This window comes from Lonchura striata, chromosome Z (genome assembly GCF_046129695.1).
Source record: "Lonchura striata isolate bLonStr1 chromosome Z, bLonStr1.mat, whole genome shotgun sequence".
Classification (NCBI taxonomy): Eukaryota; Metazoa; Chordata; class Aves; order Passeriformes; family Estrildidae; genus Lonchura; species Lonchura striata.
Window position 1 is genome coordinate 80,973,231 of NC_134642.1, and position 23,030 is coordinate 80,996,260.

The following is a 23,030-nucleotide window of genomic DNA, read 5'->3' on the forward strand; positions in this document are numbered from 1 at the left end:
ATTTTAAAAACCAAGGAAATGCAGGGAACTGAAATGCTTGTGGTTGGAAGGAAAGGCTATGTAGTTTCCAGACACAAATAGATTCCCCTCTCAGGAAGCATACACACCGGAGAACACGTCGCTCCCAGACACAGTATGGGTTCTCTGGAGTTTCACAGTGGAGGGCACATCACTGCCAGACACAGTAGAGGTCCTGAAGGGGGTCCCACTGGAAGGTACATCACTTCCAGATGAAGTATAGGTCCTGTAGGGTGTCACACTAGAGGGTATGTCACTGCCAGACACAGTATATGTTGTCTGGGGTGTCACTCTGGAGGCTGTGTCAGTTCCAGACACTGTAGAGGTTCTGTAGGGTGTCACACTGGAGCTTGTGTTGGTTCTAGAATCAATGTAGGTTCTGTGTTCTGGCTCTCCCCAGCTTGCTGCAATAAGCAAACGAATAAAAAACTAATCAAGAGAGAGTCTACACTTGCTGTTACATACCTCCCACAAGCCTATGTATGTGTACTCGTAACAACTGTTTGCTCCTTGTTTAAATTGCTTATGTGAAACACACTGAACGTAATTATTGTATGTTAATCTGTCATAGACAAAGGACATGAGCCCAAGCATAGTGCCCTTGGAAATCTCGGAATAACACTTTATTTGAAGTGCTACAAGAATGTACTCCTTTACTTAGAGACATATTTTACTGCTAGTTCTGATAATTCCATAGCTGTGTTTATTTAATCTAGGAGGCAAACTTTTTCTAGATTCTCCTTGACAACAACTTTAATCCTGTTAATACAATATCCTGTTTTCCTCCCCAAAAACGGACTCAGTACATTTCTGTTAATAGTAGATGCAATGCTTCACAAAAAATTACAAGAGAGCATTGTGGTATTTGCCTACAGAATCTGTGCAGCATGAAGGGAGGTGCTGGCCCCAGACCCACATCCAAGTGAGTGCAATAGCTTCAAAAGCAGACTCACCAACAGGAGCAGGACCACGAGGTGTACTGGTTCCTTGAGGAACAAAGGGAAGCCGAAAGGATTCTGTTCAGAGAAAGCAAATTTGCTTCAGAGATGGCAAATTTTAAAAAGGAAGGAAAGGCAGGGAAAAGAAAAGGTTATGATAGGAAGGAAAGGCTATATTAGTCTCAGAAAAAGCATAGGTTCTGTAGGGAGACGCACCGGAGGATACGTCACTTGCAGACAAAGTGTGGGTTCTGTAGGGTGTCACACTGGAGGGTACATCACTGCCAGACACAGGATAGGTTCTGTACGGTGATACACTGGAGGGTACATCACTTTCAGACACAGTATAGGTTCTGTACGGTGATACACTGGAGGGTACATCACTTTCAGACACAGTGTAGGTCCTGAAGGGCTTCACACTGGAGGGCACATCACTGCCAGACACAGTATAGGTCCTGAAGGGTGTCACACTGGAAGGCACATCACTTTCAGACACAGTATAGGTTTTGTAGGGTGACACACTGGAGGGTATGTCACTGCCGGACACAGTATAGGTTCTCTGGGGTGTCACACTGGAGGTTGTGCCAGTTCCAGACACAGTATATGTTCTGTAGGGTGTCACACTGGATCTGGTGTCAGTTCCAGACACAGTAGAGGTTCTGTAGGGTGTCACAGTGGGGCTTGTGTTGGTTCTAGAATCAATGTAGGTTCTGTGTCCCGGCTCTCCCCAGCTTGCTGCAATATGCAAAAGAATAAAAAACTAATCAAGAGGGAATCTACACTTGCTGTTACAGACCTCCCACAAGCCTATGTATGTGTACTTGTAACAAGTTTTTGGTCCCTTTTTTTGATTGCTTGTGTGAAACACCCTGCAAGTGATTATTGTATATTAATCTTTCATAGACATAGGACATGAGCAGAAGCATAGTGCCCTCTGAAGTCTTGGAATAACACTTTATTCGAAGTGCTACAAGTATGTACTTCTTTACTTAGAGACATATTTTACCGCTAATTCTGATAATTCCATAGCTGTGTTTATTTAATCTAGTAGGCAAACTTTTTCTAGATTCTCCTTGACAACAACTTTAATGCTGTTAATACAATATCTAATTTTCCACCCCAAAAACGGACTCGGTACATTTTGTTAATAGTAGATGCAATGCTTCACAATCATTACAAGAGAGCATTGTGGTATTTGCCTACAGAATCTGTGCAGCATGAAGGGAGGTGCTGGCTCTGGACCCACATCCAAGTGAGTGCAATAGCTTCAAAAGCAGACTCACCAACAGGAGCAGGACCACGAGGTGTACTGGTTCCTTGAGGAACAAAGGGAAGCCAAAAGGATCCTGTTCAGAGAAAGCAAATTTGCTTCAGAGACAGTAATTTTAAAAAGGAAGGAAAGGCATGGAAAATAAAAGATTATGATAGGAAGGAAAGGCTATATTAGTCCCAGAGACAGTATAGGTTCTGTAGGGAGACGTACCGGAGGATACGTCACTTGCAGACACAGTGTGGGTTCTGTAGGGTGACACACTGGAGGGTACATCACTTTCAGACATAGTATAGGTCCTGAATGGTGTCACACTGGAGGGTACATCACTTTCAGACACAGTATAGGTTTTGTAGGGTGTCACATTGGAGGGTACATCATTGCCAGACACAGTATAGGTCCTGTAGAGCTTCATACTGGAGGGTACATCACTTTCAGACAGAGTATAGGTCCTGAAGGGTGACACACTTGAGGGTACATCACTGTCAGACACAGTGTAGGTCCTGAAGGGTGTCACACTGGAGGGTACATCACTTTCAGACACAGTATAGGTCCTGAAGGGTGTCACACTGGAGGGTACATCATTGCCAGACACAGTATAGGTCCTGTAGGGCTTCATACTGGAGGGTACATCACTTTCAGACAGAGTATAGGTCCTGAAGGGTGACACACTGGAGGGTACATCACTGTCAGACACAGTGTAGGTCCTGAAGGGTGACACACTGGAAGGCACATCACTTTCAGACACAGTATAGGTCATGAAGGGTGACACACTGGAGGGTACATCACTTTCAGACACAGTATAAGTTTTGTAGGGTGTCACAATGGAGGGTACATCACTGCCAGACACAATATAGGTCCTGAAGGGTTTCATACTGGAGGGTACATCACTTTCAGACACAGTATAGGTCCTGAAGGGTGTCACACTGGAAGGCACATCACTGCCAGATACAGTATAGGTCCTGAAGGGTGTCACACTGGAAGGCACATCACTTTCAGACACAGTATAGGTCATGAAGGGTGACACACTGGAGGGTACATCACTGCCAGACACAGTATAGGTTCTCTGGGGTGTCACACTGGAGGTTGTGCCAGTTCCAGACATAGTATAGGTTCTGTATGGTGTCACACTGGATGTTGTGCCAGTTCCAGACATAGTATAGGTTCTGTAGGGTGACACACTCAACGTTGTGTCAGTTCCAGACACAGCAGAGGTTCCGTAGGGTGTCACACTGGAGGTTGTGCCAGTTCCAGACACAGTATATGTTCTGTATGGTGTCACACTGGATCTGGTGTCAGTTTCAGACACAGTAGAGGTTCTGTAGGGTGTCACACTGGAGCTTGTGTTGGTTCTAGAATCAATGTAGGTTCTGTGTCCCGGCTCTCCCCAGCTTGCTGCAATAAGCAAAAGAAAAATAAACAAATCAAGAGGGAATCTACACTTGCTTTTAAATACCTCCCACAAGCCTATGTATGTGTACTCGTAACAACTGTTTCCTCGTTGCTTTAATTGCTTATGTGAAACACACTGCACATAATTATTGTACATTAATCTGTAACAAAGGACTTGGGCCCAAGCATAGTACACACGGAAATCTCGGAATAATACTTTATTTGAAGTGCTGCAGATATTTGCTTATTTAATTAGAGACATATTTTACTGTGAAATATATAAATCCATGGCTGTGTTTACTTAATCTAGGAGGCAAACTTTTTCTAGATTCTCCTTGACAACAACTTTAATGCTGTAAATACAATATCCTGTTTTCCTCCCGAGAAACGGACTCAGTACATTTCTGTTAATAGTACATGCAATGCTTCACAATCATTACAAGAGAGCATTGTGGTATTTGCCTACAGAATCTGTGCAGCATGAAGGGAGGTTCTGGCTCTGGACCCACATCCAAGTGAGTGCAATAGCTTCAAAAGCAGACTCACCAACAGGAGCAGGACCACGAGGTGTACTGGTTCCTTGAGGTACAAATGGATGCCGAAAGGATTCTGTTCAGAGAAAGCAAATTTGCTTCAGAGATGGCAAATTTTAAAAAGGAAGGAAAGGCAGGGAAAAGAAAAGGTTATGATAGAAAGGCTATATTAGTCCCAGAGACAGTTTAGGTTCTATAGAGTGACGCACCGGAGGATACGTCGCTTGCAGACACAATTTGAGTTCTGTAGGGTGTCACACTGGAGGGTACATCACTGCCAGACACAGTATAGGTTCTGTACGGTGACACACTGGAGGGTACATCACTGCCAGACACAGTATAGGTTCTGTACGGTGATACATTGGAGGGTACATCACTTTCAGATACAGTATAGGTCCTGTGGGGTGACACACTGGAGGGTACGTCACTTTCAGACACAGTATAGGTCCTGAAGGGTGTCACATGGGAAGGCACATCACTGCCAGACACAGTATAGGTCCTGAAGGGTGACACACTGGAGGGTATGTCACTGCCAGACACAGTGTAGGTTCTCTGGGGTGTCACACTGGAGGTTGTGCCAGTTCCAGACACAGTATATGTTCTGTAGGGTGTCACACTGGAGCTGGTATCACATCCAGACACAGTAGAGGTTCTGTAGGGTTTCACACTGGAGCTTGTGTTGGTTCTAGAATCAATGTAGGTTCTGTGTTCTGGCTCTCCCCAGCTTGCTGCAATAAACAATAGAATAAAAAACTAATCAAGAGGAAATCTACACTTGCTGTTACAGACCTCCCACAAGCCTATGTATGTGTACACATAACAAGTGTTTACTCCTTCCTTTAACTGCTTGTGTGAAACACACTGCACGTAATTATTGTACATTAATCTGTAACAAACGACCTGAGCCCAAGCATAGTGCCCTCAGAAATCTTGGAATAGCACTTTATTTGAAGTGCTACAAGTATGTACTTCTTTACTTAGAGACATATTTTACTGCTAATTCTGATAATTCCATAGCTGTGTTTAATTAATATAAGAGGCAAACTTTTTCTAGATTTGCCTTGACAACAATGTTAATCCTGTTAATACAATATCTTGTATTCCTCCCCAGAAACGGACTCAGTAAATTTCTGTTAATAGTAGATGCAATGCTTCACAAAATATTACAAGAGAGCATTGTTGTATTTGCCTACAGAATCTGTGCAGCATGAAGGGAGGTGCTGGCCCCAGACCCACATCCAAGTGAGTGCAATAGCTTCAAAAGCAGACTCACCAACAGGAGCAGGACCACGAGGTGTACTGGTTCCTTGAGGAACAAAGGGAAGCCAAAAGGATTCTGTTCAGAGAAAGCAAATTTGCTTCAGAGATGGCAAATTTTAAAAAGCATAGAAAAGCAGGGAAAAGAAAAGGTTATGATAGAAAGGCTATATCAGTCCCAGAGATAGTATAGGTTCTGTAGGGAGACGCACCGGAGGATACGTCGCTTGCAGACACAGTGTGGGTTCTGTAGGGTGACACACTGGAGGGCACATCACTGCCAGACACAGTATAGGTTTTGTAGGGTGTCACAGCGGAGGGTACATCATTGCCAGATACAGTATAGGTCCTGTAGGGTTTCATACTGGAGGGTACATCACTTTCAGACACAGTGTGGGTTCTGTAGGGTGACACACTGGAGGGTACATCACTTTCAGACACAGTATAGGTCCTGAAGAGTGTCACACTGGAGGGCACATCACTTTCAGACATAGTATAGGTCCTGAAGGGTGTCACATTAGAGGGCACATCACTTTCAGACACAGTATAGGTCCTGAAGGGTGTCACACTGGAAGGTACATCACTGCCAGACACAGTATCGGTCATGAATGGTGACACACTGGAGGGTACATCACTTTCAGACACAATATAGGTTCTCTGCGGTGTCACAATGGAGGTTGTTCCAGTTCCAGACATAGTATAGGTTCTGTAGGGTGACACACTCAACGTTGTGTCAGTTCCAGATACAGCAGCGGTTCCGTAGGGTGTCACTCTGGAGGCTGTGTCAGTTCCAGACACAGTAGAAGTTCTGTATGGTGTCACACTGGAGCTGCTGTCAGTTCCAGACACAGTAGACGTTCTGTAGGGTGTCACACTGGAGCTTGTGTTGGTTCTAGAATCAATGTAGGTTCTGTGTCCTGGCTTTCCCCAGCTTGCTGTAATAAGCAAAAGAATAAAAAACTAATCAAGAGAGAATCTACACTTGCTGTTACATACCTCCCACAAGCCTATGTATTTGTCCTCACAACAACTGTTTCCTCGTTGCTTTAATTGCTTGTGTGAAACACACTGCACGTAATTATTGTATGTTAATCTGTCATAGAGAAAGGACTTGAGCCCAAGCATAGTGCCCTTGGAAATCTCGGACTAACACTTTATTTGAAGTGCTGCATATATTTACTTCTTTACTTAGAGACATATTTTACTGCTAATTCTGATAATTCCATAGCTGTGTTTATTTAATCTAGGAGGCAAACTTTTTCTAGATTCTCCTTAACAACAGCAATAATCCTGGTGTTATTTACAATATCCCTTTCTCCTCGAAAAAGTGTCTCATAACATTTCTGTTAATACTAGATGCAATGCTCCATTATTACTACAAGAGAGTCTTGTTTTTGCCTACAGAATCTGTGCAGCATGAAGGGAGGTGCTGGCTCTGGACCCACATCCAAGTGAGTGCAATAGCTTCAAAAGCAGACTCACCAACAGGAGCAGGACCACGAGGTGTACTGGTTCCTTGAGGAACAAAGGGAAGCCGAAAGGATCCTGTTCAGAGAAAGCAAATTTGCTTCAGAGGCGGTAATTTTAAAAAGGAAGGAAAGGCAGGGAAAAGAAAAGGTTATGATAGGAAGGAAAGGCTATATTATTCCCAGAGACAGCATAGGTTCTGTAGGGAGACGTACCGGAGGATACGTCACTTGCAGACAAAGTGTGGGTTCTGTAGAGTGACACACTGGAGGGTACATCACTTTCAGACACAGTATAGGTTCTGTACGGTGATACACTGGAGGGTACATCACTTTCAGACACAGTATAGGTTCTGTACGGTGATACACTGGAGGGTACATCACTTTCAGACACAGTATAGGTTCTGTACGGTGATACACTGGAGGGTACATCACCTTCAGTCACAGTATAGGTCCTGAAGGGTTTCATACTGGAGGGTACATCACTTTCATACACAGTATAGGTTCCGTAGGGTGACACACTGGAGGGCACATCACTGCCAGACACAGTATAGGTCCTGAAGGGTGTCACACTGGAGGGCACATCAGTGTCAGACACAGTATAGGTTGTGAAGGGTGTCACACAGGAGGGCACATCACTTTCAGACACAGTATAGGTCCTGAAGGGTGTCACACTGGAGGGTACATCACTGCCAGACACAGTATAGGTCCTGTGGGGTGACACACTGGAGGGTACGTCACTTTCAGACACAGTATAGGTCCTGAAGGGTTTCATACTGGAGGGTACATCACTTTCATACACAGTATAGGTTCCGTAGGGTGACACACTGGAGGGCACATCACTGCCAGACACAGTATAGGTCCTGAAGGGTGACACACTGGAGGGTACATCACTGCCGGACACAGTATAGGTTCTCTGGGGTGTCACACTGGAGGTTGTGCCAGTTCCAGACACAGTATATGTTCTGTAGGGTGTCACACTGGATCTGGTGTCAGTTCCAGACACAGTAGAGGTTCTGTAGGGCATCACACTGGAGCTTGTGTTGGTTCTAGAATCAATGTAGGTTCTGTGTCCCGGCTCTCCCCAGCTTGCTTCAGTATGCAAAAGAATAAAAAACTAATCAAGAGGGAATCTACACTTGCTGTTACAGACCTCCCACAAGCCTATGTATGTGTACGTGTAACAAGTGTTTGGTTCCTTTTTTGATTGCTTGTGTGAAACACCCTGCAAGTGATTATTGTATATTAATCTTTCATAAACAAAGGACATGAACAGAAGTATAGTGCCCTTGGAAATCTCGGAATAATACTTTATTTGAAGTGCTGCATATATTTACTTTTTTACTTAGAGACATATTTTACCGCTAATTCTGATAATTCCATAGCTGTGTTTATTTAATCTAGTAGGCAAACTTTTTCTAGATTTTCCTTGACTACAACTTTAATCCTCCTGTTACTTTCAATATCCTGTTTTCCTCCCTAAAAACTGTCTCATAACATTTCTGTTAATACTAGATGCAATGCTCCATTATCACTACAAGAGAGCATTGTGGTATTTGCCTACAGAATCTGTGCAGCATGAAGGGAGGTGCTGGCTCTGGACCCACATCCAAGTGAGTGCAATAGCTTCAAAAGCAGACTCACCAACAGGAGCAGGACCACGAGGTGTACTGGTTCCTTGAGGAACAAAGGGAAGCCGAAAGGATCCTGTTCAGAGAAAGCAAATTTGCTTCAGGGCTGGCAAATTTTAAAAAGCACAGAAATGTAGGTAACGGAAAGGGTTATGATAGGAAGGAAAGGCTATATTAGTCCCAGAGACAGCATAGGTTCTGTAGGGAGACGCACCGGAGGATACGTCACTTGCAGACACAGTGTGGGTTCTGTAGGGTGACACCCTGGAGGGTACATCACTGCCAGACACAGGATAGGTTCTGTAAGGTGATACACTGGAGGGTACATCACTGCCAGACACAGGATAGGTTCTCTGGGGTGACACCCCGGAGATTGTGTCGATTCCAGACATAGTAGAGGCCTTGTAGGGTGCCACACTGGAGGTTGTGTCAGTTCTGGAATCAAGGTAGGTTCTATGTCTTGGCTCTCCCCAGCTTGCTGGAAGAAGCAAAAGAATAAAAAACAAATCAAGAGAAAATGTACATTTGCTGTTACATACCTCTCACAATGTTATATTTTTGTAATAGTAAGAATTGTTTGGTCCTTGTGTTAACTGCTTACTTGAAATACACGGCAGCTGAATATTATATATTTCTCTTTAATGGACACAGGACATTTGCACAAGTATAGTGCTCTTGGAATTGTAGGAATTTCATTTTATTTGAAGTTTTACATATCCTTACATACATATTTGATACCTCATGATTTTAATTTTTTTTAATAAAGGAAACAAAGTTCTTCTACAGCCTCTCTTACAAACATTTTAATCCCTGTGTCAGTTACATCACCCCTTTCTCTTCTGAAAAATGTCTCAGAACATTTCTCTTAATATTAGATGAATTGCTTCCTTATCATTATAATAAAGTGTTGTATTTGTCTACAGAATCTGTGCAACATGAAGGGAGATGCTCTCTGGGAACCCCCATGCAAGTGACTCTAACTACTTCATAAGCAGATTTACCTTCAGGACCAGGACTACGTTGTGTACTCGTTCCTTGTTGTACAAAGAGTATCTGGAAGGATTCTTTTGACAGAAAGTAAATTTATGTCAGAAAAGATGAATTTGAAAAACCAAGGTAATTCACAGAACAGAAATATATATGGTTGCAAAGATGTGCAATTATAAATACACTAATGGTTTAAAAGAAAAAGAAAGTAAAAAAGCCTTTGGTTAGAGTAAGATACAAAAAGAAAAATAGTTATAATTTTAGTTTAAAAACCCCAGAATAGAAAAAACTGAGCCACCCATAACTCCTTCCCAAAACCAACCATAAGTGAACTAACCAAGCAACCCAAGCCAAACTAAAATGAAATGTATATAAGCAAATAGGGACAAATAGAAAAAAAATTACAGAAGTAATTTTAATCCCTCTGTTGGCTTTCACCATCGCTTTGTCTTCTGAACAAAGTCTCAGAACTTTTCTTTCAGCACTAATTTTATTGCTCCATTATATTTACTCTTAACTATTTGTTATATTTGCCTAGAGAAGCTTTGCAAGACTAACAGAGATGCTGGATAAGAACTCCCACCCAAGCGACTACAATTACTTGAAAAGCAGAGTTACCATCAGGAGCTGGACTACGAGGTGTATGAGGTCCTTGGAGTATAAGGGGAAGCTGAAAAGATTCTGTTCAGAGAAAGTAAATTTACTTCAGAGAATGTAAATTTTTAAAAGCAAGGAAATACAAGCAACTGAAATGGTTATGGTTACAGTTTCAAGGAAAGGCATTTACAAAAAATGTTAATTATATATTACAGAAAGAACATAAATGCCTTTAGTAGGAAAAAGAAAAGGAAAAAAAAAGAGTAAAAGAAATAATTAAAGTAAAAATTCAAAAATCAAACACTATACCACCACCCACCATTCCCCAAAACCAAGAAATCCAACTAACCAATCAACCGAAACCAAATTGAAACAAAAAAATTTTCAAACAAATAGAGACCAATGGAAAAAAATAATCAAAGTAATACTTTTAATTTCTGTATTAGCTTTCACCATCCCCCGTCTCTTCTGAAAAAAATATCAAAACATTTATGTTTGAACTAGTTTTTTTGCTCCATTACATTTAAAATCAAGTATTGTTGTATTTGCCTGCAGAAGCTGTTCAGCATGGAGGAAGATGCTGCTTAGGAACCCACATCCTAGAGACTGATTTATTGAAAAGCAGACTTACCATCAGAAGCAGGAGTAGGAGCAGGGGGTGCACTGGCTGCTTGGGGTGAAACATGAGGCTGCAAAATAGCTGTTCAGAGAAGGTAAATTTTAAAAACCAAGAAATGCACAGAATAGAAATGGTTATGATTGAAAAGGAAGTCTATTAGAAAAATATTAATGTCTTATAACAGAAAGAAAGGATAAACCCTTTGGTTCCTAAAAAAAAGTCAATTAAAAGAAGTACTAAAAGAAAAAAAATCAAACACCCACTCACTCACCACCATCACTCTGGAAAACCAAAAAATAATCCGACCAACCAAGCAGCTAAACACAGACTAATATCAACAATATCTAAGCAAATTAGGGACTCATTATATTAAAAAATCCTCCAGAAGTAATTTTAATCTCTGTGTTAGCTTCCACCATCCTCTTTCTCTTCTGTTTGCATTAATTTTGTTGTGCCATTATGTTTACAATGAAGTATTGTTATATTTGTCTGCAGAAGCTGTGCAGCATGAAGGCAGATGCTGACTAGGAACCCACATCCAAGTGTCTGCAATTGCTTGAAAAACAAACTTACCAAGAGGGGCAGGAGCAAGAGTAGGTGCAGCAGGTCTACCAGCTGCTTGTGGTGAAACATAAGGCTGAAAAATATCTGTTGAGTAAAAGTAAGATTTAAAAACCAAGGAAAGCACAGATTGGAAATGGTTATGGTTGAATGGAAAGGCTGTTACAAAATGTTAATGGTTTATAACAGAAAGAAAGGAAAAACATGAAGGTAGGGCAGGCAGGCAGAAAGGAGGGAAGCAGGCAGGGAGGGAGGGAGGGAGGGAGGGAGGGAGAAAGGAAGGAATTAAAAGAAGATAGAAAAGAAAAAAAAAGCATAACCAAATGCCCAACCACCCTCCTCAACCACTCCTGAAAACCAATAAAGTACTAGCAACCAAGAATCCAAACCCAAACTAAAACCAAAATAAGCCACAAGGTAATAGGGACCAATAGAAAAAACATTCTAGTAATAATTTAAATCCCTGTTTTATTGCTAAAAAAATAATATTAGCTTTCACCCTCCCCTTTCTCTCCTTTAAAGAGTATCACAACATTTCTGTGTACACTATTTTAATGCTCCATTAAGTTTTTAATTAATTGTTACTGTATTTGCCTACAGAAGCTGTGCAGCATGAAGGGAGATGCTGGCTAGGACAGTAATTGCCTAAAAGTCAGACTTACCAGCAGGAGCAGGAACAGGAGTAGCAGGTGTACGGGGCGCTCTGGGTGCAACACTAACCCGAAAAATATCTGTTCAGAGAAAGTAAATTTATTTCAGAGGAGGTAAATTTTAAAAATCAAGAAAATGTTTATGCTTGCAAGAAAAGATGAATAAAAAATATTAATCGTATGTAACATAATGAAAGGAAGAAGTATTTGACCCAAAAAAAGGGAAAATAAGAAAAAAAATTAAAATCTAAAAGCAAAAAACCACCCACTACTTCTACTCCACAAAACTAAAAAATTCTAACCAACCAACCAAGAAAAAAAAACAAAACCAAAAATCACCAAGCAAATGGAAAACAATAGAAAAAAACACACAGTAGTAATTTTAATCCCTGTGTTAGCTTTCAGCACCACCATTCTCTTCTGATAGATGTCTCAGAAGATTTCTGTAAGCACTAGTTTTAATGCTCCAGTATATGTTGACAATTAAAGATTGCTGTATTTGCCTACAGAAGCTGTGCAGTGTGAAGGGAGATGCTGGCTGGGGACCCAAGTGACTGTAATTGTTTGAAAAGCAGATTTACCATGAGGAGCAGGAGCAGGAGGTGCAGCAGCTCCTTTGGGCACAAATTGAGGTCCAAAAGAGTCTGTTCAGGGAAAGTAAATTTACTTTAGAGGATTTACTTTTTCAAAAGAAAAAATGAAAAAAGCTAGGAAATGCAGAGAACTGAAGGGGTTATGGTTGCAAGGAAAGACTATTTCAGAAATATTAGTGGTTTATAACAGAAAGAAAGGAAAAAGCCAACTGGAAAAAAAACTGATGGAAAGGAAAGGAAGAAAGGGAACGGAAGGCAGGGAGGTAGGAAGGAAAGGGAGGGAAGGGAGGGAAGGGAGGAGGGGAGGAAGGCAGGAAGGAAGGAAATAAAAAATGGCAGTAAAAAATTATCAAAAACAAAACACACACACACACCCAACACACCCCAAAATGAAAAAAAAAAAAAAAAAATCCAACCTACCAAGCATCCAAAGCCAAATTAAAACGTAGAATATCTAAGCAAGTGGGGACTAATAGAAAAAAACCATAACAGCATTCATTTCAATCCCTTTGTTTTAATCCCTGTGTTAGCTTTCACCATCCCCTTTCTCTTCTGAAAAATGGCTCAGAAGTTTTGTGTTTGCACTTGTGTTTGTGTTTGGTTGTACTGCTCCATTATGCTGACATGTAAGTATTGCTGCATTTGCCTACAGAAGGCGTGCAGCATGAAGGGAGATGCTGGCTAGGAACCCACATCCAAGTGACTGAAATTGCTTGAAAAGCAGACTTACCATCACTGGCACCAGCATGTGCAGGAGGTGTTCTGGCTAGTTGGTGTCCAATTCGACCCCAGAAAGATTCTATGTAGAGAAAGTAATTTTCAATCTAAAAAATGCTTTTGTTTTATAAATCAAGGAATTGCACAGCACTGAAATGGTGTGGTTGCAAGGAAAGGCCATTACATGTATTGGTTGATAACATAACTATCATAACGGAAGGAAAAAGTCTTTGGTTAAAAAAAAAATAACCCAAAAAACCAAAGAAAAATAAATAAATACATTTTAAATAGTTAAAAAAAAAACAACAAAAACAAACAAAAAAAAACCAAACCAAAAAACATGCACCCACCCACCACCATTAGTCTCCAAAACGAAAAGAATCCAAACAACCCAGCAACCAAACCCAAATGAAAACCAAATATGTCCAAGCAAATGGAGACCAATAGGAAAAAACCCTATAAGCAGTAATTTTATTCCTGTGTTAGCTTTCAGCATCCTCTTTCTCTTCTGAGAAAATCTCACAACTTTGCTGTTAGCAGCAGTTTTACTGCTTCCTAGTGTTTGCAATTAAGGATCATTGTATTTGCCTACAGAAGCTGTGCAGCATGAGGGAGATGCTGCCTAGGAACCCACATCCCAATTGCTTGACAAGCAGACTTACCATCACGAGCATGAGCAGGTGCAGGAGGTGCACGAGCTGCTTGGGATGAAACAGGAAGCCAGAAGGAGTCTGTTCAGTGAAAGTAAAATCACTTCAGAGGAGGTAAATTTTAAAAAGCAAGGAAATGCACAGAACTGGAAGGGTTATGTTTGCAAGAAATGGCTAATTCAAAATGTTAGCAGTAGTGTTATTGCTCCATTATGTTTACAATGAAGTATTGTTATATTGTCTGCAGAAACCGTGCAGCATGAAGGGAGAGGCTGGCTCTGAATGCACATCCAATACTGTGGACAATAATTGCTTGACAAGGAGACTTACCATCAGGACCAGGAGTACGAGGTGTAGCAACTTCTTGGTGTTCAATGCGACGTTGAAAGGAATCTGTTCAGAGAAAGTACATTTAGTTCAGTGTCTTAGGGTATCACGTAAGATGTAACCCAGACGTATGCATTCTATTGCCATCTACAACAGCTGCTGAGCTGTTAAGAGAAATGGGGCAGTATTTTTTATCCTTTCCATGACTCATTCCTGACAACTCCCTCCAGGTGCCTGTGTCTGCCAATGGGCCATCAAGGCCTCACTGCATCACCCGTAAAATTCCATCATCCCATTGTGAGATGCTCTGCCCAATGGGGAGAGCCAAGCATTCCTACCTGGATATAATCTGAGAACTGGAACACCAGAACAACCTTACCAACTGGATTTCCAGAGGACAAGAGCTGCATAACCACCTCTGGATCTTCAGAGGAAGATCAGACCCTTCTACAGGATCACTGCTTTAGCAGAACCACATCTATCACTTCAGCAGGACTGCAGCCACCATTTTATCAGACTGCTACCACCACCGTGACTAACAGGGTGTCAGGTTGTATCCTGACTCTTTAGGCCAGTGTTTTCTGCCTTTATTTTAATTGTCCTATTAAATACTAGTTCTGACTTGGAATCTCACACTTGTTAGTTTTCAAACTAGGACACAGTACAAGGTACTGGCTGATTTGGGTTCAAAGTGATGCCAAAAAGATTCTGATCAGTGATTCAGAGGAAGTAATTTTAAAAAAAATGGAATGCAAAGAAATGCATTAAGTATTGTTGTATTTGCCTACAGAAGCTGTGCAGCATAAAGGGACATGCTGGCTCTGAACCCACGTCCAACTGTCTGCAGTTGCTTGAAATGCAGACTTACCATCAGCAGGAAAAGGAGGAGCAGTGGGTCTACCTGCTGCTCGGAGTGAAAAAAGAGGCTGAAAAGTACCTGTTCACAGAAAGTAAATTTACGTCAAAGAAGGTAAATTTTTTAAAAAAAAGGAAATGCAAAGAACTGAAATGGTTATGGTTGAAAGGAAAAACCTTTAAAAACAGTTAATGGTTTATAACATAATGAAAGGAAGAAGTGTTCAGTTAAGAAATATAAATAGAAAGAAAAAATAAAAGAAAAAAATTTAAAACCAGAAACCCACCCACCCTCACCACTCCCCAGAACCAAAAAATTAAACCAACCAAGCAACCAAACCTAAAATAAAATCAAATAAAATAAAAAATATCCAAGCAAATAGGGACCAATAGAAAATAAAAACATTGCAGTACTCACCATCCCCTTTCTCTTCTGAAAAAAGTATCACAATATTTCTGTTTGCACTAGTTTATTTGCTCCATTATGTTTAAAATCAAGTATTGTATTTGCCTACAGAATCTGTGCAGCATGGAGGGAGATGCTGCCTAGGAACCCCCATCCAAGAGACTATAATTGCTTGAAAAATAGACTTACCATCAGGAGCAGGAGCTGGAGCTGGAGCTGGAGCAGGAGTTGGAGCTGGAGCTGGAGCTGGAGCTGGAGCTGGAGCAGGAGCAGGAGGAGGTGCAGGTGCAGGTGCAGGTGCAGGTGCAGAAGGAGCAATAGGTCTACCAGCTGCTTGGGGTGAAACATGAGGCTGAAAAATAGCTGTTGAGTAAAAGTAAGATTTAAAAACCAAGGAAATGCACAGATTGGAAATGGTTATGGTTGAAAGAAAAGGCTGTCACAAAATGTTAATGGTTTATGGTGGAAATAAAGGAAAAACACTTTTATTATTAAAAAAAAAAAAAAAATAAGGAAAACAATGAAAAGATGTAATAAAAGGAAAAAAATCTAAAAGTAAACACCCATATACTCACCTCAACCACTCCCCAAAACCAAAAACCTACAAGCAACCAAGCATCCAAAACAAGCAACCAAACTAAAAAAAAAAAAAAAAAAAAAAAACAAAAACAAACCACCACAAGGAAATAGGGGACAATAGAAAAAACCATTCCAAAAATAATTTAAACCCCTGTCTTAGCTTTCATCATCCCCTTTCTCTCCTTTAAAAATAATCACAACATTTCTGTTTGCACTATTTTAATGCTCCATTATGTTTTCAATTAATTGTTGCTGTATTTGCCTTTGTATTTGCACCTACACAGGGTGCTTTGGGTGCAACGCTAACCCAAAAAATATATGTTCAGAGATAGTAAATTTACTTCAGAGGAGGTAAATTTTTAAAAAGCGAGGAAATGCACAAAACTGACATGGTTATATTTACAAGAAAATATGATTAAAAAACATTAATGCTTTATAACACAATAAAAGGAAGAAGCCTTTGGAAGAAAAGAAAAAGGTAGACAATAAGAAAAAATAATTTAAAAAGTCAAAAAACAAAAACCCACTCACCCATCCACTACTGCTACTCCACAAAACCAAAAAAAATCCAACCAATCAAAGCAAAATTCAAAAATACACATGCAAATGTGGGCCAATAAAAAAACCCCACAATATTCACAGAATTCACAGAATTCATAGAATGACTGGGTTGGAAACAATCTTAAAGATCATCAAGTCCAACCCATGCCTTAACACCTCAACTAAAACATAGCACTGCGTGCCACATCCAGTCTTCTTTCAAACACATCCAGGAATGGTGACTTCATCACCTCCCTGGGCAGGCCATTACAGAACTTTATCACCCTTTCTATAAAAATCTTCTTCCTTATATCCAACCCATATTTCCCTTGGTGCAGCTTGAGACTGTGTCCTCTGTTTCTGTCAGTTCTGCCTGGAGAAAGAGACCAACCCTCACGTGACTATGACCACCTCTCAGGGAGTTGTAGAGAGTGATAAAGTCACCTCTGAGTCTCCTTTTCTCCAGGCTAAACACCCCCAGCTTCCTCAGTCATTCCTCACAGGACTTGTGTTCCCAGCCCCTCACCAGCCTTGCTGCCCTCCTCTGGATGCACTCAAGCATCTCAATGTCCTTCCCAAACTGAGGGCCCAGAACTGGACACAACACTCAAGGTGCAGCCTCACCATTGCTGAGTACAGGGCACACTGCTGGCTTATGCTCCCAGCACCCCCAGGTCGTTTTCCACCTGAGCCCTGTCCAGTTACACTGTCCCCAGCCTATAACATTGAAAAGCAGACTTACCATCTGGAGCAGGAACAGGAGCAGGAGCAGGTGGTGTATCACCAGTTTTGGGTTCAAAGTGAACTTGCAAAGGTTCTGCTTGGAGAAAGTAAATTTTAAAAGCAAGTAAATGCAGAGTACTGGAATGGTTATCATTGCAAGGAAAGGGTATTACAAAATGTTAATGGTTTCTAATAGAAAGAATGGAAAAAGCCTTTGTTAAAAAAAAGAAGAGGAAAGAGAAGGAAGAGAAAGAAGAGAAGGGGAGGGAGGGAGGGAGGGAGGGAGGGAGGGAGGGAGGGAGGGAGGGAGGGAGGGAGGGAGGGAGGGAGGGAGGGAGGGAGGGAGGGAGGGAGGGAGACAAAAACAGGAATACCAAAAAAAAAAACCCCAAAACCACCCACCCACCCCACAGCAAACACTCTTCATAACCAAAAAATCCAACTCACCAAGCAACCAAAACCAAAGGAAAATTAAAAAACCTAAGCAAAGGGGCTCCAATAGAAAAAAAAAATACTGTAGTAATTTTGATCCCTCTGCTATCATCCACCTTTCTCTTCTGAAAAGTTACAGAATGTTTCTGTTAACACTACTTTTATTGCTCAATTATGTTTACACTTAAAATTATTGTATTTGCCTACAGAAGCAGTGCAGCATGAAGGGAGATGCTAGCAAGAACCCCACATCCAAGTGACAATAATTGCTTGAAAAGGAGACTTACCATCAGGAGCAGGAGCAGCAGGAGCAGCAGGAGCAGCAGGAGGAGGAGGAGGAGGAGGAGGAGGAGGAGGAGGACGTGGCAATCCAGTTGTTTCGGGTTGAAATTGAACTTCTGTTTGGAGGAAGTAAATTTTAAAAAGCAAGGAAATGCACAGAACTGAAGGGGTTATGGTTGCAAAGAAAGGCCATTACAGAGATGTTCATAGTTTCTAAGAGTAAGAAAGGAAAACAGAATTCAGTAAAAAAACGGAAAGGTAAGGCAGAGGAAGGAGGGAAGGGAAGGGAAGGGAAGGGAAGGGAAGGGAAGGGAAGGGAAGGGAAGGGAAGGGAAGGGAAGGGAAGGGAAGGGAAGGGAAGGGAAGGGAAGGGAAGGGAAGGGAAGGGAAGGGAAGGGAAGGGAAGGGAAGGGAAGGGAAGGGAAGGGAAGGGAAGGGAAGGGAAGGGAAGGGAAGGGAAGGGAAGGGAAGGGAAAACAATAATAACAAAAATCAAAAACTGTAAATGAAAATACCGACCCAACCACCACAACTACTACCCAATAACAAAAGATTCAACAAACAAAACCCAAACTAAAACCTAAGCAAATCAGGAACAATAGAGGAAAAAAAAAAAAAAGTTAATTTTAATCCCGGTTTTATCTTTCACCATCCCCTTTCTCTTTTGAAAAGTCACAGATCATTTCTGTTAGCACTACTTTTATTGCTCCAATATGTGTAAAATCAAGTAATGTTGTATTTACCTATGGAAGCTGAGCAGCATGAAAGGAGATGCTCTCTGGAAAATTACATCTAAGAAACTATAATTTCTTGAAAAGCAGACTTACCATCAGGAGCAGAAGGAGCAGCACCAGCAGGAGGGGAACCAGCTGCTTCGGGGGAAAAGTGAACTTGCAAGGATTCTGTTCAAAGAAAGTAAATGTTAAAAAGCAAGGAAATGGGCAGAACCGAAGGGGTTTAGGCTACAGAGACAGGCTATTACAGAAAAGTTAATGATTTATAACAGAAAGAAAGGAAAATGCTTTGGTTAAAAAAACCCAAAATATATAAAAATAAAGAAAGAGAATGAAAGAGAAAGAAAGAGAAAGAAAGAGAAGGAAAGAGAAGGAAAGAGAAGGAAAAAGAAAAAAGAGAAGGAAAGAGGTAGGGAGGAGATAGGGAAGGAGGGAAGGGAGGGAAGGGAGGGAAGGGAGGGAAGGAAGGGAGGAAGGGAAGAAGGGAGGAAGGGAGGAAGGGAGGAAATATGAAAATAATCTCCAAACTAACACCCACCCACCCACCACTCCCCAAAACAAAACAAAAAACAAAAAAACAAAAAAAAAAAAAAAAAAAAAAGAAAAAAAAATCCAACCAATCAAGCAACAAATCTGAACTAAAACCAAAAAACTCAGAATCAAACATCGACCAGTAGGAAGAAAACTTACAGTAGTAATTTCAATCCCTGTATTAGGTTTCACCATCCCCTTTCTCTTTTGAAAAATGTCTCAGAACATTTCTCTTTGCACTAATTTTATTGCTCTCCATTATCATTACAATCAAGTATTGCTGTGTTTGCCTACTGAAGCTGTGCAGCATGAAGGGAGATGCTGTCTGGGAACCCACATCCAAGTGACTGAAATTGCTTGAAAAGCAGACTTACCATCAGCAGCAGGAGTAAGAGGCTCAGCAATTAAGGGTTCAAAGTGAATCTGTGAAGATTCTCTTCCTGATGTTAATGCTTTAACTTTGGAAGCTGCCAATGAGTAGAGATCCATAAAATGTCTAAGCACGTGCTTTAAATAAAAGTAGAAGGAATCATTAGTGCCAGGCAAGCTACACTTAAATGCCAAATAGCACACTTCCAAATTTTTTACAGAAGACAGAACATTTCTTTTTAGCAAAGAGATCAAATACAGATTGTAAGCATAATGTCAGTGCCAGGACATAAACATCAAAAAACATTTAACGCTGGATTTTGTATTTTTTCTAAAATATTGAATATTGATATCATTGAGGAGTAGGGAATGAGTCCACACCCTAGTTAGAAGATGCTTTGATGAGACGTTTTCAAGTATTCAGTACAGCACTGATCTCTTGATACAATTTTTTCATTTTATTTCAGGTTCAATTTCTGTTCACAAAAAATTACCACACAGTTTCAGGCTAATGTTCACACTTCCAAGATGAGTCAATTTATTAATCCTTCCACTCCACAGGAAAAAAAAAAAAAAAAGAAAGAAAGAAAAAAAAGGTAGTAACAAAAGATACATCACAAACCTACAGAACTCTGCAAACAATTATCTGATTGCACTATAATTGGAAAAATGTAACTATTTCCATGTGTGCAGTGGAAGAATGTCCCAATTTCGTCATATTGTTTGGATTGATGATAAAATTAGCAGAACAAGAGAGCACAGCTGATTTGGCAGTACTGGTAACTTTATATGTATCTCAAGTTGTCTCAACTAATTGTTGAAATTATTGATCTTCTTTACAATGGTTAATCACATTTTATTTGTGATAATTTTCCTCTTCAGACAGTATGACACTGGTCTTTTGAATGTAAACTTGTGATACAGACAAAAATCAGCTTACTACCACAAACTGATTTACAATGATTGTCCTGGGTTGTAAGATAAGCTTGTATTCTATTTGCCATCTGTTGAAGGCAAACCGGTTGGACAGGTTTTTGTTATCTCTCTCAGAGACAATGGTTTGCCCCGTAGAGGCAATGGTTTGTTTATACACTATTGACTGACTCACTGCCAGGCTGGTAAATGTAACATCATCCTATTGTGAGGGGTCCCACCCAGAGGGGGAAGCCAAGCACTCTATTATGGTTTAAAGGGGTAGCTTTTGGGGAGAGAGGCAGCTGGCTCTCTCTCTTCGCGGGATTTCCAGGGAAGCAGCTCTCTTCGGCGGCACTCGCAGCGAAGCAGCCGGAGCGCAGTGAGGCGACGGCAGCGGAGCTCAGAGGCAACCCCGGCGCAGAGGAAGACCGGCCCCCACTGCCACCAGATCTTCAGAGGAAAACTATACCCTTCTAAAGATCACCACTTCAGCTGCAACTCATCAACCATTGCAAGGGGATCAATTGTCCCAGCAGAACTGCTACGGGCACCCCGACTCCTCAGGTTCTGGACTTTCTCACTGGTTTTGTTTGTACTGATTGCATTTGCCTTTTTAAATTGTTGTCTAGTTTTCTCCTAGTAAAGAATTGTTACTCCCATTCCCACATCTTTGCCTGAGAGCCTTTTAATTTAAAGATCCTGGTAATTCAGAGGGAGGGGGGTTTGCCGTTCTCCATTGCACAGGAGGCTTTGCCCTCTTCCACAGACTCCTGTCTTGTCGAACCAAGACAATGATGTTTGTAGTTTTTTCTTTCCTTGATTTCTCATTGCTGATTTTCAGAATAGTTGTTGACACTGCTAAATTCAGTCAGATTATTTCATTATGGTTTCTAGGAACCAGCAGTGCCAAACTAACCCATATCACATCTTTTGTCATCAGAAAGAATCTACAAAATGTCTTGGTGCTGTGGTTCTAGTTCTGAAAGAGGATTCTTGCAGATTATAAGGCCTTTAATTGAATTCTGCTCACCACAGACTAACTAAGGCAATTCTAGAGGATGTGCCTGCAAACAACTCCACTGCTTTTAATGACAAGTGCTCCTAAAGTGATTCCTAACTCCTTACCTTACTCAAGATTGCAGGATTGCCCTTCATACAGTTTGGCATAAAGTAAAACTAAAATCCATTAGGTGACCTCTGTCTATAAAAGGCAAATTTCATAATAAAACCTCAATAATGAGCTTGGAAAGGAATCAAACAGTAACTAGAGATGAGGGCAGAAGAGAGAGAGAGGGAAAAGGGGGAAAGAGAGATGGGGAAGGGGAGAAAGAGGAAAAGGGATGGAGAAAACAAAGTTCACAGTGACACAGACTGTGAGCCATTGGTGCTGTTTGTGTATGTCCTGAGTTACCAAGTGCACCTGAGGCTGCCAAGTGAACAAGAACTTCACCAGTCTGCCCCAGCAGCAAACTCCCCAGCACGTATTCTACTTTGTTAGTTATACCACAAGCACTTTGTGCAAATATGAAAGGCAACCTTTTGTATTTCTGATTCTCTTCTGGAGAGAAAGAGGGAACAGGCTGCAGATCCTTCTGCAATCATTGTGAGGTCAAAAAGAATGGGAGTTGGGATGGGATAAAAAGAAAAAAGAAGCAGCATCCACTACCAAATTAGAAAAGCAGGATTTAAAACCTGATGATTGTCACAATGCCTCCTGTGAAAAGATGCCACACATGGAACCTTTTGTGCAGCTCTAAAATGGATCACTGTACTGGGAAAACATTTGTAATTCTACCCTTTGATGGAAAAGTTCATCTGTGCTAATTAAGCTTCATGGGAATCTCAAAGTATTGCATATTCCGTATTTCCATCTTTTAGTGCAGAAACACGATAATACATACATAATTTATATCGTTATCAGGCATGTATGCATGCAAGAGAGCAACAGTGAGAATTTTTCAGCTTAGAATCTGCCTTTCTTGAATGTTTGATTTTGTGACCCTGATCCTGCAATTTTATACTACATTAGAACAGAAAATCTAGAACAAATTGTAAGGCATTACTGCAGAAACTTACACACTGTATGAAATACTTATTTTGTCTAAGATTCTTGCAATTTACTTGATTACCTGCTCTTCAGACAGAGAAGTACAATGAAAGAAATATGTACTCACTGCCTTTTGTTCTTTCATTGGGAAAAAAAATCTGTCTTGGCACTAATATATTCTGCACAGCTATAAAGACTAATGGATAGTTTCTGCAGAAGACATCAAACTTAAAAACAATGAGGAGGCATTGCACTGAATCTATGTTTAGAGCTGAAAATATGGCACATTTTCTGTTAATTTATCTTTTTTCCTACTTACTGTTTTGTCCTAACAAAATCAGTATTTATATATAATATGAATAATATTTATAATTAATTAATATAATAAATATAATAATTATATTTATATAG

General features: G+C 40.8%; 1 protein-coding gene and 2 long non-coding RNA genes across 3 annotated transcripts in view; all 3 read right to left on the bottom strand.

Annotated features, from left to right (window-relative positions):
• Positions 1-376: 376 nt before the first annotated feature.
• Positions 377-1,188, bottom strand: LOC110472375 (uncharacterized). The gene is made up of 3 exons (XR_013341597.1): positions 1,173-1,188; positions 972-1,034; positions 377-422 (listed from the first exon to the last, which is right to left on the bottom strand). It is a non-coding gene; the product is annotated as an uncharacterized LOC110472375 (long non-coding RNA).
• A 10,618-nt stretch (positions 1,189-11,806) lies between these two features.
• Positions 11,807-13,261, bottom strand: LOC144248177 (uncharacterized). Its single transcript, XR_013341556.1, has 3 exons — positions 13,243-13,261; positions 12,501-12,563; positions 11,807-12,000 (listed from the first exon to the last, which is right to left on the bottom strand). It is a non-coding gene; the product is annotated as an uncharacterized LOC144248177 (long non-coding RNA).
• A 556-nt stretch (positions 13,262-13,817) lies between these two features.
• Positions 13,818-23,030, bottom strand: part of LOC116184748 (coiled-coil domain-containing protein 171-like) — a 40,696-nt gene continuing 31,483 nt past the window's right edge. Inside the window, exons 20-25 of the mRNA XM_077790446.1 lie at positions 19,663-19,795; positions 18,851-18,925; positions 17,329-17,406; positions 15,075-15,143; positions 14,210-14,272; positions 13,818-13,960 (exon numbers count right to left, since the gene is read on the bottom strand). Of these exons, the coding sequence (XP_077646572.1) occupies positions 13,818-13,960; positions 14,210-14,272; positions 15,075-15,143; positions 17,329-17,406; positions 18,851-18,925; positions 19,663-19,795 (561 nt within the window). The remainder of the gene's footprint in view (positions 13,961-14,209; positions 14,273-15,074; positions 15,144-17,328; positions 17,407-18,850; positions 18,926-19,662; positions 19,796-23,030) is intronic.